Source organism: Orbicella franksi, chromosome 3, assembly GCF_964199315.1.
Source record: "Orbicella franksi chromosome 3, jaOrbFran1.1, whole genome shotgun sequence".
Taxonomy (NCBI): domain Eukaryota; kingdom Metazoa; phylum Cnidaria; class Anthozoa; order Scleractinia; family Merulinidae; genus Orbicella; species Orbicella franksi.
Genome location: NC_138147.1, coordinates 3,352,794 through 3,366,686, shown reverse-complemented (window position 1 = coordinate 3,366,686; position 13,893 = coordinate 3,352,794). Strand labels below are relative to the sequence as shown.

Sequence of the window (13,893 nt, the reverse complement as noted above, 5' to 3'; positions counted from 1 at the left end):
CACAAATCAATAACTTAATTGGCAATGGTGAACACTGAGGGTTTATAGGGGAAATTTTGTCCTATAATTCAAAACGAGAAAGCAAAGTGTAAACTTAATTTGTCGTACGTTGCAATGAAAGTGTAAGGATAAATTAGATGTTATCCCCATGACGACTGTACGCCAGTCAACGCTCATAAATGGATGCAAGGAAACACAGCTACAAACACCCTTACAACGCTGTCTTATCCCCAGGCGTCTCTCGTTCATTGGAGCGTGGTGCATGTTGGTCTACGCGTTTTGCCGCTTAACCATCAAGCCCTACGCTCCCTGTTTCCTGCCTTTCATCGACGAAATGGCTTAATTAACCGCGCCTGGAGACGAGGCGGCATACAACGGTATGGCAAGCGCGGGAAATGAGACGACAACCAAATTAACCCTGGCACATGATTGGTTGAGCAAACAGCTGCTTCGGTGTGATTGGTTACAGCAACCACTAACATCAGTTTTAAACCCATTTTAATGCTCAGTTAACACCAATTCAAAGAAACACTCCTCGCTTTTGTCAATGAATTGAATACCGCTCTGTGTCAAGAGGCAACTAAATTTACGGCTCTGTCTTAAGTTATAAATTCCAGAATTAAAAGCCACACCTTTTCAAACTTGAGCTTGACTGGCTTCGGATTCATCGCCGTAACAGTATCCACAATGTCTTTACCAATGTTGAACGCCTGTTCTTTGGTCGCACCCTTGATCAACACAAACAAACTGAAAGATACCATTAAATACCAGGTCGTTACGTCCACAATATCATTGCAACAACAACAACAACAACATCGATCTTTAATCTGATAAAACGTCAAGATTGCCGTCAGAAATTTGGAAGCGAATATAGGCCACACGCAAACCCACTTTGCTGTTGAGTTCTTGTTAAGTTTTTTTCCTTAGTGTCAAACACTTTCCTTTCTTGCAAGTAAATATAAAACGGGAGAGAATACGAGCGTTTGCTTGTGATTTTTATTTTGCTGCGCAAAAAGCGATATAGCGTGATGCAAAGTACATAAGAATGTTCTGGTTATCTCAGACTTTACAGAATGTACTCATTGTCACTTGAAATGTGTTACATTTTCTTTTTAACACAGCCAAAGCAACAAATTTAACACACGCCAGTTGAAAGATTACTTTTCCATTGAAGTAATCCAGTACATATACATGTTTCGTGAATATTCGTATTTACACGTGAGCTTCTTGACTTAGCAGGTTTTTAACAGAATATTTGGCGCCATACTTTAGTTTTTCCAGTAGATATGTGTGGGATATGGGTTTATCAAGGGGAGAGTTAGATTTTCGCGCAGATAATTTGCAAGCGATCATTTAAAGAGTATTACGAAGGAATCCACCAGAAGTTCGAGTAAGAAATGGACCAAAACTTTATACAACGTTTATTTACACTGCATTACAAACTTCTGTGTGACTATTTTGAATATATTCTCGAAAGAAATCACTTCCATCAAAAGCACATTTTGAAGTTCATATAAAACACTTGAAAGTACTGGTGAAATGAAAGTAATGATAAAATTTGACCTGCGTTTGTACAATTTCTCTGAGCTTTAAAATTTATTTTTTCGAGTTTTATTTCCTTGAGCTTTAAGAAAATGCAAAAAAAGGACTGTAATACAATTAATATTATTCTGCATGGTACAAGGTTTTTGTCCACTAAACACTCAGTGAAATTGCTCGATTTCCTATCGGATTTTGCCTTATAGAGGTTTACTCTTTTTAGATTCGACTATACTTAGCTATTCAGGCAAGCACTTTTACGCTTCTTATTTTAGGAAAACACGAAGGAGTCACCGAACTGATTTGCGTGCAGCAATCAAAAGAAAACTAACGTATAATCTGTCTAGGAATAATCCATCATTCATACAATCGATCAATACTACTAAAGGGATGCGATTAATTTTTTTAATCCATGATCATATCATTCCATTTATCGCCGACTATCCAACATCCATCATAAGATTATCACTGGTGAACCGACAAGGTCACGATACGGGAAGCTCCACTGTTGTAACCTTAGATTAAAAGTATTTTATCCTTAACTACGCAGTAATTTTTATTAAAATTTTATTGCACCTTTTGTTAACTATTTCATTCTTTTCATTTTCATTCTCATTTCAACTGCCAACGAAAGACCTCTCGGGAAATGCCAATACTAAAAAGTATTGTATTGTATTAATTAGTTCTTGTAGTCGAGCCACAAGAGTTTTCTGACCACAAAAATCCGTTTTGTAGTCGACCCTGTATATTTCTGGTTTATGTAACATGGCTTTCGACGGAATAATTTTCTTTAAGGTCACCCTCGCGTATTTTCAATGCGATTTAAAGTAGCTGAGGAATATGCCTTTAATTACAGAAAATCGGTTTATTTTATAGAAAAACATTGGAAAAATGACAAGAAGGCATTAGAAAGTGAGGACAATGATGGCCAGGATATGGACACAGATTACAAAGTGGACAAGCTTGACAGTATAAGACTGACTCAAGTTAGGGAGAGAGAGATTTGTGGTCTTCATTAAAGTTTTAAGCAAACACCCTCTGAAAGCGCCAACCTCAGTGACATTAGCAATCGTGTTTTGTCGGTGTTGTGTCTTCTAATCTATATTACCTGTCAGTATCACCGTAAACGACTCTCGCGCCCCAACGCGGGGTGTTATTGACAAGATCTATGGCTCGTTCCAAGGTCTCGCGTGCCTTTCGCACGATGGAATCACCGATCTGAAGAGTGAGATATAAAAAGTGATTTTGACATGAAGGTATGACCAAGTTAGCACCATCTGCTCATGGCAGTGATATATTTGTAGGCCAATGCGGTTGTAACTAGCTTTGTATATGAACCGTGAGAAGTTCCCTTCCTCCTCCTATTTCCCTCTCTCTCGCCCACCCTGACTTTTTGTTTTACTCAAGCTGCAGAGATATAATTATCTCCTATGACAATTTTTACTTGTCTCACCTCCACACAAGGCATTCTGCCAGAAAAATGTGCTGACGTGTACCCAAACGTCACATTGGCGATCAGCTTCAAGCCCAGTTGACGAGCATCCAACATTCGCCCGAGAGACTGGGAAAGAAAAGAGAGCACGACTCACCATGGTAATAACCCGTTTCTCGCAAAGAAGGAATAGTTGAATACAAATAAACCAAAATTATTTCTAACTTCTCTAATACTCTCGCTTCCAGGACACGTTCTCGTCGCGTAATCGAGAAAATGAATGGCTTCAAAATTGCCAATCACTCAGATTGTTTGACGAAACTACACAATATACTGTAAGGAGAAAGCACTGCGTTGTCCCAGTCGATTAACTTCGAGCATCAACAGAAACAATGCTGTTATTCCTATCAATTACGTTGTGAATTGCCCAATGCAAGAGGGGCCTACTATCTAAACGTCTTCTACCATCAACGCTCTTTTACCCCAGGGAAAGTTTTTTCATCAAGTGAACACGAATTCGGACATGTTTCTATACGTGGGTTGAGTTTGTTGTTGATTCTTGCCTTGCTCCGAGGGTTTTTCTCCAGTTTTCCTCCCTCCACAAAAACCAACATTCTGAATTCCAGTTTGACCAGGACAGAGGACCTGCATGAAAACCAGCTAGGCTGGTGTGGCTTCCTTTCTAAATATTGTAATTTACTTTTTAATTTTGTTATTTACTTTGTCGCTTTTCCATCTCTTCATTGACGCCTTCACCATGATTCGTGTTTGAAGAATGTCGTCCAACATACTGGCGAAAGAAGAAAAAAAGATTTCGCGTCCAAGGTTGAGTATTGTGACCTCTAGAAATAAGTTTCATATCTTGGTCAGATTCAGTAAACTCAATTTATTTGTAAAGTGGTGTTCATGGAACAATTTTACCTGGGTAGAATGCCTTTCCTTACGTTGGATTTCACAAACGCGACGCCGTTTGGACAGACATGGATATCCCCTTCAAGTTTCTAAATTGAAAACACGTGTTGTTCAATAACAGCAACTGATAACAACGTTAGAAGCTTAGCCGACTACTCAGCAGTCATTCACTAAGCCCATCAACCCGCTAAACCATCACAATGGCGCTTGGTTTCTTAAAAAAGCTTCAACGATAACGAAAGAATTGAAAGACGAATTGGTTTCAGGAGAATGAGGCAAGTACGGAGTAAAGAGAATTAACCTTGAGAAGGCTTGGAGGAACACACAGAGAAGTTGCACCGAACTTGAATTCACCATACCTGTAAGGAAATGTGAAAAAACCACGTTTACATTTTAAAAACTGGAAGGCAAAAGAAGAACAGTTAAGCCAGCTATGCCACAATACTTTTTTTTTTCACTTATGACGTACTCTGACAGACAGCTAACTCGTCCCAGGCAGGTGGAGAAACAGTAGTTGTAAGCAATGATCATGGAGGGGTACAGAGACTGGAAATCTAGGACCAGGACTGGATCGCTGTAGAAACGGGACTCCGGCTCCATCACCAATGGTATTGTTTCTGGAGCGCGCATTCTGGCAAAAAAAGGCAAGTAAAAAATACAATTTACGGAAAATTTCTTTATCACTCACTCAAGAAGACTAAATAACCTTTATTTACCCTCGACAATGTTCATAACACAAAGGCTAGTTGGGCCGGGCAAACAACTGAAACAAATAATTCAAAAACCAGTTGACTATTTACAGGCGTGGCCGAGGATTTGAACTCGGGACTACCGTGAAACAAATTCAGGTAGTGGTCAGAGCGGAACTCGAACCCGACACCTCTGGAATGCGAGTCCGACGTGCTGACCACTCGGCCACGCTGACTCCATGCTTGAAGTTTACGGGATTCGTTGGTAATCGCCATTCGCAACTTTAGAAATTTTAGTGGGTCTTAGCGCTGCCTCTTGGATGTAACATTTCAAGCACCACTTGGGTACCTTATGCACTATTATTGATAAATGGCTGCTTCTGGAAACTGATTGTCCAATTATAGGTTAAGCAAGTGACGTACACAATCACAGAAATAATAGTAGTGAAGCTGGCGGTGAACAGTCACCTAAAGTGTCTGGGATCGCGAATTTAAAATAATATCAAAAACAGGATTCTGTGCCCAATTCTTCGGCCACGCCTTGTTAACAGCCCACTGGTCAGCCTCGAGCTAAGTAAGTATTCCTAACATCACGCTCGGTCGAGATATTGGTTTCCTATTTGGCTTGCCTACAGACTAACTTTGAGCAACACATTTTAAGTAGGAACATATCAAGGAGGACTCACAGTGCACGTTGTTCGATACTGGGAGAGACTGCGATGTAGTTCATCGGCTTTGCAATCCTTAACATCATTGACTCGACGCGATACTAAAGAGACAACGAAACAACACAAACTGTAAACAAACACCAGAACCTCAGAACACCCAGAGCACGCGCCTAGTGGCTTTCTCGTGTCGTGGCATACCGCGCGTAATGCCCTTTCTCGCGCGTATCTAGCATACTTTTTTGTGCGCTCTGCGTTCATTAAAAGAAGCCGTTTAACTCACGTCAAAATTAATGTAGAAGCAATTGATGGTCTAAATAAGGGCGTATAAATAATAACGCTCTCGTTTTGAGATTCATAGAATTCGAAAATCGATCAAAGTGAAACCAACCGAAAGTTTTTGATCTTACAACGATAACGAAAAATGTGTAGCCAAGAAAATCTCAGGTCTATAAACTTGAGAAATACCTGCGATCCACGGCATATCACGGAGAAGAACAAGATCCCAAAAAGCCTTGCTAGCTCACTGGTCCGACCAATGAAATCCACGGATTCAAGAATCCTGACGTTACCACGGCAACGTCTGACGTAATGGTCGACTGTTCGCCAGCGGTTGAGGGAAGTTCGGTGGTCCCACCAGTCCGACAGTGTGCGAAACGTGTACAGCGGGATGCGTTCGTGAAGAACGTGAAACGCTACGTTCTCAAACGAGTACCCATTCAACGTAACCTGAGAGATAAAAGGCATGTTCACCATAAGATGACGCGTCTTCTTGAAAGTATCGTCCGTTCTATTTTAACAATCGGAGGAGCCAAAAGCCTGCAATTTATTTTGATTTCTGTAGCATGTAGCAACTACCCCCCAGCCCCCTCCTCCACAAACTCTTTGTCCAAACAATTTGCCGGTACCCATTTATCCTCCTCTGTGGAAAGAGCCACGGTGAGAGTTAAGTGCCTGGCCCGAGGAGCCCAACACAATGACCTCAGTCAAGGGTTGAACCCTGACCGCTCGATTCGCAGTCCAGTTCACTAATCGGTACCATACCATAACCACGGCTCTGCTGAGTGAATTCCTGGAAACTGAGCTCTACTAAAAAGCAGTAAAACTCTGCAAGCAATTTTTTGTTTTGTATTCTCAGACTTTCAGATCGTACCTCATGTCTCATGAGCCTCCAGACATTCAAAATAATCCGTCCAGCGATCTTAATCTCAGAAGTATGCGCAGCGCCCCATTGATCTTTCTCAGCGTCCATGTTACTGGCAGAGGACGAGCCTTTAACACGGGACAGCCACGTGCAAAGGTCAATCTCGAAGGTCAATGCCCTCTCGAGGAGAAAACCCCACGAAAACATCTGTACCTCATAACCTATCAAAATATCCGGGTCCCATTTACGGATAATTCTGATCAAAGCCTGAAAGAGGTCTTTCTCTTCAGCTACATATTGTACTTCGTGATCCGTGACCCCTGCACGACATAACAAAGGTCTCAGATGAGAAGTACTAGAGTTTTGCGTCGTTCTTGACACAGATGTGTTGCTAGTGGAGGTCGATGCCACTGCGTCTGAGGAGGACGACAACACTGCCGTGTTTTCGGCCCTAGAAATACTCCTTGCCTTGTTTTCTGTGAAAGAAATATGCTAACGATTAAATACACAACAACGTCAAACTAAAGCACAATTCATATCGTCCACGAAAATATTCTGTCATAGTACCCTTTCTCATCACGTCCTAAATTCGTCGAAAACACACTGAAGTTTTCGAGATGTTGGTTGATCTTCGATAACTTCAAGTCTTCGGAAAACCTCGAAAGCCTTCGGGTGATCTTCCGCTCAAAATGCCTTTAAGTACGCAAGCTGTTAAGGAGCATTCGAATTTTTCCGACTAACTCTTGAAATCTTCGTTGACGTCTGCAGTCGTGCTAGAAGTATGCATTTGCATCACATGGACGAAACTGCATTCTTTTCATACAATTGGAAATTACGTATTTGTTGTTCAAAACAAAACAAAGTGAACTTACCAGTTTTAGAACTACAAATCTTAAAGGATTCCGAATCCACGCAGATAATCCCAGTGATTTTGTTTCTCCCAGAAGCGAGAGAGGTGTCGGTTTGAATGTAATAAAATATCCCACAGATAGGATCAAACTCCGGGTCTGGCCGCGAGTCACGCCTTGTTCTTACATGAAGCTCTAAGCTGAACAGAGTCAAATGCTGCACCTACAAAACAAATAACAAAAACTTATTATTTTCAAAGATCTTCACGCACTTCTACCAATATTGGCTGGCATAAAAAGGTAAAGTCTGCATACGAGCCAAGTGGCCCATCAGGCCAGAGCTTGTCCCGGTTTCTGTAGCATGAAGCGACTAGGAGTATTTCTACTCCCCCTGGATGGGATGCTAATCCATCACAGGGGTTATCCCCAGCATTAAATTCGCCGGTACCCATTTATGCACCTGGGTGGAGAGAGGGACTCTGTGAGTAAAGTGTCTTGCCCAAGATCTCAACACAATCGGCTAGGTCTTGAACCCGAACCGATCGATCCGAAGTCGAGCGCACTAGCTATGAGGCCACCGCGCCTCCACATTGGCTGGCATTATTTGTAGGAAAAAATCACGGTACCTCGTGAAGAGCCTTGGCGTCTTTCAGGTTCACCTGAGTGACCTTGAACCCGTATGTGTTGTTGGGAGAAGGGCCCTCGATCTCCGAGTTCCACGGCATTAGGCGCCGGGGTTCCGAGCCAGGAGTGACAAACTAAGAGCAAGTAAATGAGAAGACATGAATGCGTGCCAAAGTGATATATTGATCATTAACTGCACACTTTTCTTACACCCATTGCCACGAAAAAAATAGCAAAAAGTGCTACCTTCAACTGACTGGCCAGTAGTTGTTGCTGCAGTAAAGGAGTCTGGTCCGAGGAGGCTTGGTTCCCAAGATTATTCTTATCAGAAGTCTCAGCAGTAGTTTTCAGTCTCTTCGCCTTGCTAGCATCTGAAATCGGAGTACAGCGAGGAGACTGGACACCATTTACTAATTTGGTAGCTACTGGAGTGCTGTGGTATGGAGCAGCAAACACAGGACTTTGAGACTGCAGTATGGGCGACAGCGGTTGCTTTGTGGTTAAAGCCCATTGTCGGGGAGTCCCATCTGGAGAGTGCAGTGCAGATGGCGTGACTGCCACGGAGCTTGCACCAGAAGTAAGGGCGTCTTTGGGTTCAGAAAATAGTTCATCATTTTGAGCGGACAACGGCAGAGCTTCACCAATGTTCATTGGCTGTGTATCTGTAATAGTGTTCAGATATTGATTCTTTGCTTGTGTAACTTTAACTGACTTGCACTGTACAATCTCCTGCGGTGTTCCAGACGCAAATGTAAACGTTTTCCCCTCGTTTGGCGAGAACAGGCTGCAAGGACTAGTCACTTCCACAGGACTAGATGAGTCTGATGATTCCATAACATCCAGCTTTTGCTCACTTTCGACGACATCAAGCGCCTTATGTTTATTTTCAACAAGGGGTTCAAACTCGGCGTCCACAGATGAACCTCTGACCAGCGTGGTCACTTCCTTAGGAGCTACTTTTGGAGTGGAAGTTACCGGCATGACTTGTCCCAATTCGATTTTAGACGTGTTGGAAACGACTAATTCTGCGTTTCTCTGTTCTGACAATTGATTCTCCCCGACGTTGACCAAGTTTTCATCATTTGAAGTTGTCTGTTTTAGTTCTGGCTTTTTCAGAGCGAGATCCGTTTCTTGCTTTTGAAGTTCTCTCTTGGCAAGTTTATCTCGTGCCCAGGCGTTGACAGCCTCGTATGCCGGTGGACCTCGACATGGTGTTATCACCACTTCTCCTTCTCCCATCAAAGCAATCTTCAGCTGTAAATTCTTGTCGATGTTCGCTGCATCTTCGATGCTTTGATAAATATCTCGAACGCTACACTCACGAGCGGAAGATAACACAAATCTCCAGTGTTTTAAGCCTTGTAAAGAGCTCGAGGATTCAAACTCAGGAAGATTCGACACCTTTCAAGAAACAAATATGAACTTAGAAAGAGTCAAAACATTGGACAGACTAATTTCTTAGAATTCCAGAGTTTTTTGTTAGCACGAGAATGTTGTCCGTTTACCGATTTGTGAAGACTGGATGAAAGTAAGCCTTACGTCCATCACCGTATTGCCTCGATCAGATTTGAGATCAGATTCTCACAACTGATTCTAATAGAAATGCATATCTTCAAGAAGGAGAATTTTAATATCAACATAGTTAGTAAACCAACCTGCTTTGATTCGATTCTCAAAACTCGTCCGCCTACTTCCCTGAAAAATACAAATCGGTAAGGCTTGACTTCAAATATACTCTTCAAACCTAAGTTCCGAACAATCCAAAGTGTAATGGGTACTAGTCTTTGTGTGCGTTCCTTTGGGGTGATCTGGACCAAGATCACTCGGATCATGTTGCATCAAAGGAGACGATGAATCCGTGACCGGAGTGGATTCATCGGTTCCTTTGATGCACCATGATCTGAGTGATCGTGGACCACTGATCCTGATCCAGATCACCCTAAACTGGAACGCACCCTTAGAGACAGGGATGTCATAATCTCTATCATCAGTTAAAATGTCGGCGATTTCATTGCTATCATTTCAAATTTCAGCCCATTTCTCAGCCGCTGCATCAATAATTTTTTATATCCCAGCTATCAAAATCGCGTCATTTTTCACCTATCACTAAATTTTGTAGATCTTAGGCTTCAGTTACATATCGGTTCAATAAACGCGTCAATTCTCAGCTGACAGTAAAAATTTCGACCAATTCTCAGCAATAAGTTAAACCCCAAGTACACCCTCGAATGACTTATAAGCTTTTGGTGAACACGAAAACGTTTCTCTTTCTTCTTTCTTGATTTTTCAAAGTAAACAGAACCAAACTTCGAAAAGTTAGCCTCAAACTTGTACGGTGGTCGATATTATGTTTCAAATCCTCGAATCCTCATTTCGTGTCATTTATCGAGCACTGGTCAATAAAATCAAACCATTATATAATTACGCCGTTAATATTGGTATGATTCGTTGCTCCATAAAATCTCACTTGGGTACACTGTCAATTTAAGCATTAAATGGGAAGCTAACTGTGCTTACTTCAATTATACCAAGAGAAGTCAACAATCCAGGAAACTAACTACTGACCTAGGGCACGCTGGGATGTCATCCGGGTCACTGCAAAATGGCTCTTGGTATCTGCACTGAGGTAGCCCATAATCGTTCAGTGAATTTATCAGTTCTTGTGAGGTTGGCGGCCGTTTCAAGGGTTCAATAGTAATGGGGTTCTCCAAGCCGTGGCGATCATTCCCATTGAGTTCGAGAGAGGAAGAATTTGAATCACTTTGTTTCACATGTGTGCTACACATGTGGCTTTTGTTATGATCCTCTGGTGTTGTGGGCGATGCAAGGGAATAAGCATCACGCATGTTCTCTGAGGAAATTCGTTGAACTCGATTCTCTTCCCCAACGGAAATTTCCAATTCTCTGGTCTGCAAATCACCGCGTACCAATGGCTGGCTGTTGGAGGAGCTATCCTCTGCGGTACTCAACTCTAGGATAAACTCCTTTTCCACAGTACTCATAGAACTTTGTTCTTCAGCTTCAGCTAAATACGTCCTGCTCGTTTGCATTAGTGATTCAGTTCTCATAAAGTCACGACTTTCCAAGCCAGCAAACGATTCATGTGATTCACTGCTGTAAGCAATTTTCCGTCCACGTGATTTCTCCTTGAGAATTGCATACTCTGAATATAATTCTGAATTCTTTCTTCTCTCAAGAATACTTCCTTCGATCGTGCCATCCTCATTCTCCATATTCACGCACGAATCAATAGATTCCTTGTCGCAAGACATTTCCTTGTCGTCAGCAATTTGATCAAAGCTATGAGCACTATTCTCATTTTGGGTTGATTTACATTTGAGCTCTTTGCTCGCATTCGTATCACTGCACTCTAATGATGTGCTCTCGTGCTGAGACTGTGTTTCTCCAAGCTGAGGACGCATTTGCAGTTGTAAAGATTTCTTTTGTAAACGTACATCTGCAGGACTAAAAAATCCGGTTTCATGACCTTGGCTGAGACACGAAGCAGGTATCCTTTCTAGTTCAACATCATCTGAAACCTTGCTGTCTTCTTCAACGATGCTGCTATTTTCAGAAAAGAATTTCTGTTGTTGTACCATGTTGTGTTGGCTTCTCAGATCAGAAGTATCGCGTTTAACGTCCAGTGGTGAAGACGGACAGGGCGGTGAATGGCACTCTTCCAAACAAGGCAAAGGCGACGGGTATGACATGATAAAAAGTGCGTTAGCTAATAGTTCAGTGTCTTTTTCTTCTTGAAAATAAGTAGTTTCGTGAGAGATTACTTCCAAACAATTTACTTTCTCAGGTGATCTCTGTTCACGTTCATCAGACACCGAAGCGTTTGACTTATCATCGGATTTATTACACGTCTTTATTGAAACTGGAAAAGAAGTCGACTCAGCGACGGACGCAGAAGAACCAACACGGTTAGGAGATTCATCGTGAGAATCAGAATCACCGGGACTAGAAGGTATACAGATTATGTCGTGTGACAGACCTGTGTTCAAAGCGAAGGCTTCCTCATTGCAAGAGCGTAAAGACGAATCGTTGTTTTTGATGCCAAATCCAACATGTTGAGTATTACTGATTTCGTCTTTAACCTCGCAAGTAGATTTGTGTTTTTCCATCAAAAGGTTCTCGGCTGATAAAGCAAAAATTTCACCAGCACCTTCCTCCTCCAGAACAGACCTTGATTTATCCTCTTTTGAAGTTAGTGTAAGCTTTCTTTTCTTTCTAACGCCTGGCAAGACTTTCAGTGTCGCTGATCGAACGTCTTTCTCGGTGTCTAGTTTGAGTTTTCGTTTAAACCCTTTCCTTTGAAGGGACAAGGTGTGGCTTTTTTCACTGTGAGATTTGTCTCTACTACTTCTACTTGCAGATTTGAGGGACAGCACACGGGATGCTCGCGGGACGGAGCGGGACGCCTCCTTCTTGCCATCAGCAGTAGCAGTAGGAATCGTGCGGGATGAGAAAAGTCCCGACACGCGAGTACGACTTCGGCACGAGACGCGTCCCGTCCCGCTGTTAAGTTTAACGGGAAAAACACGAGGAGCCTGTGATGAGTGAAAACCGGGTTCATCTTGACCCTGGCGACTCGCAGATGTTGAATCTGTAGGAAGACGCTTCTCTTCTGTCAACAAAAGAGTGTCTGAGGCAACACTGTCAGCACTAAAATTCTTTTTAGGCGATTTTGCAATAAGAACAGGTAGCGTTCCATACTTCTTCATTCTTTCGTCTTTTTTATTTGGAGAACGTCCCTTTTTCGACAGTGGCGACTTGTCATTCTTTCTTAACCGAAGAGGTGAACTTGTTCCTGGAAGTATCTCCATTCTAGAAGGACTGCTTGGTCTCTGGTTTACCTGCGTAAAGTTCCCACGTAGATTGCGTCGTCTTTTTCTCAAACGTTCTTGAGCTTCATCAAACTTTGAGCTCAGAGCTGGTGTATCGGAAACATCCTTAATAAATACCCTTACATCTGCCATTGCACCACTAACAGCGTTCAAAGACGCGACTACATCGGTATTTTGCCTAGTTCTTCGCGACGACGTTCTCTTGGAGCGTCTTCTCTCGCTTTTGTCGCCAGACTCTGGCAGCTTCCTTTTTCGTAGAGTACTCTTACACGAATATCCCTGCTGCTGTTTAGAGCAGTGAGGCGTTATCCGTACCGGAGATTGCTCACCAACAATAAAACTTGAATCTGGCGGATCATTCAAGGAGCTTGGAGTCTCTTCGTTTTGTTTTCTGACATGTTCGGTGTTCTTCTCAGGGCTGTGGAAATATTTTGTTATAACAGGAGTGTAGCATTCATCGGATGTCCCTTGATCTTTTCGAACACTAGAGGAGTTTCTTTTAATTGCTTTGCACTCTTTCAGGCTAGGATCATTTTTCTGACGCCCAATAACATCATTCCGTTTTGACCCTAATTTCGTTTCCTTTGTCGTGTTATCTTCAGAATCACTTGACTCGCTAAGGAACAACCTAAATTCATCTTCGCAGTCTTCAATTTTCTTCCTCTCCTCCGCCTCTTTCTCAGTATCAACTACATTCATGTCTTCCTTATCTTTCTTTGCCGTTCTATCCACTTCGTGCAATGTCGGCGATCTTTGACTCTTTAAAACAGACATGCCTCTCTTAGAGTACGTGCGAATCGCTCTCGCTGTTTGAGGCCAAACATCCACGCTGATAGATTCTCCACTCTTTTCAGTTTTCCCACGTTCCATATTTCTGTCAGACTCGTCCGGGCCGACTGGTATTCTTTGGGAGTTTTCTCTTGTCGCGGATAACATTACATCTGCTTTATTACTCATCTTATCAGCTTGATGTCTAGGATTAACTTTCCTTCGCTTTCCCCGCGGTAGTTGAAAGTCTTCTCTTCCATCGGAATCTTCATCTGCTGCTCCGTCTAACTGGGGGATCTCGCCGCCCAAGAAAGAACCTACCCACGTCTCCGACATTCCCTCCAAGTCATACTGAGATACCCTGGAGAGCAAATCAAAGCAACATTCATCAGTCATCAAGCTCCTTGGCCAGCGGGTGCTTG

The 13,893-nt window shown here is 42.5% G+C and overlaps 1 protein-coding gene across 3 annotated transcripts in view; it reads right to left on the bottom strand.

Moving 5' to 3' along the window:
- The window catches only part of LOC145480707 (DNA polymerase zeta catalytic subunit-like), a 32,251-nt gene that overhangs the window by 4,513 nt on the left and 13,845 nt on the right, over positions 1-13,893 (bottom strand). For all 3 annotated transcript variants that reach the window (XM_081459015.1, XM_081459016.1, XM_081459017.1), the window contains 15 exons: positions 10,419-13,832; positions 9,509-9,548; positions 8,100-9,254; positions 7,856-7,987; positions 7,254-7,452; positions 6,391-6,857; positions 5,706-5,966; positions 5,259-5,341; positions 4,353-4,514; positions 4,185-4,242; positions 3,893-3,972; positions 3,692-3,761; positions 2,993-3,100; positions 2,648-2,757; positions 633-747 (listed from right to left, as the gene is read on the bottom strand). In XM_081459015.1, the coding sequence (XP_081315141.1) occupies positions 633-747; positions 2,648-2,757; positions 2,993-3,100; positions 3,692-3,761; positions 3,893-3,972; positions 4,185-4,242; positions 4,353-4,514; positions 5,259-5,341; positions 5,706-5,966; positions 6,391-6,857; positions 7,254-7,452; positions 7,856-7,987; positions 8,100-9,254; positions 9,509-9,548; positions 10,419-13,832 (6,454 nt within the window). The remainder of the gene's footprint in view (positions 1-632; positions 748-2,647; positions 2,758-2,992; positions 3,101-3,691; positions 3,762-3,892; positions 3,973-4,184; positions 4,243-4,352; positions 4,515-5,258; positions 5,342-5,705; positions 5,967-6,390; positions 6,858-7,253; positions 7,453-7,855; positions 7,988-8,099; positions 9,255-9,508; positions 9,549-10,418; positions 13,833-13,893) is intronic.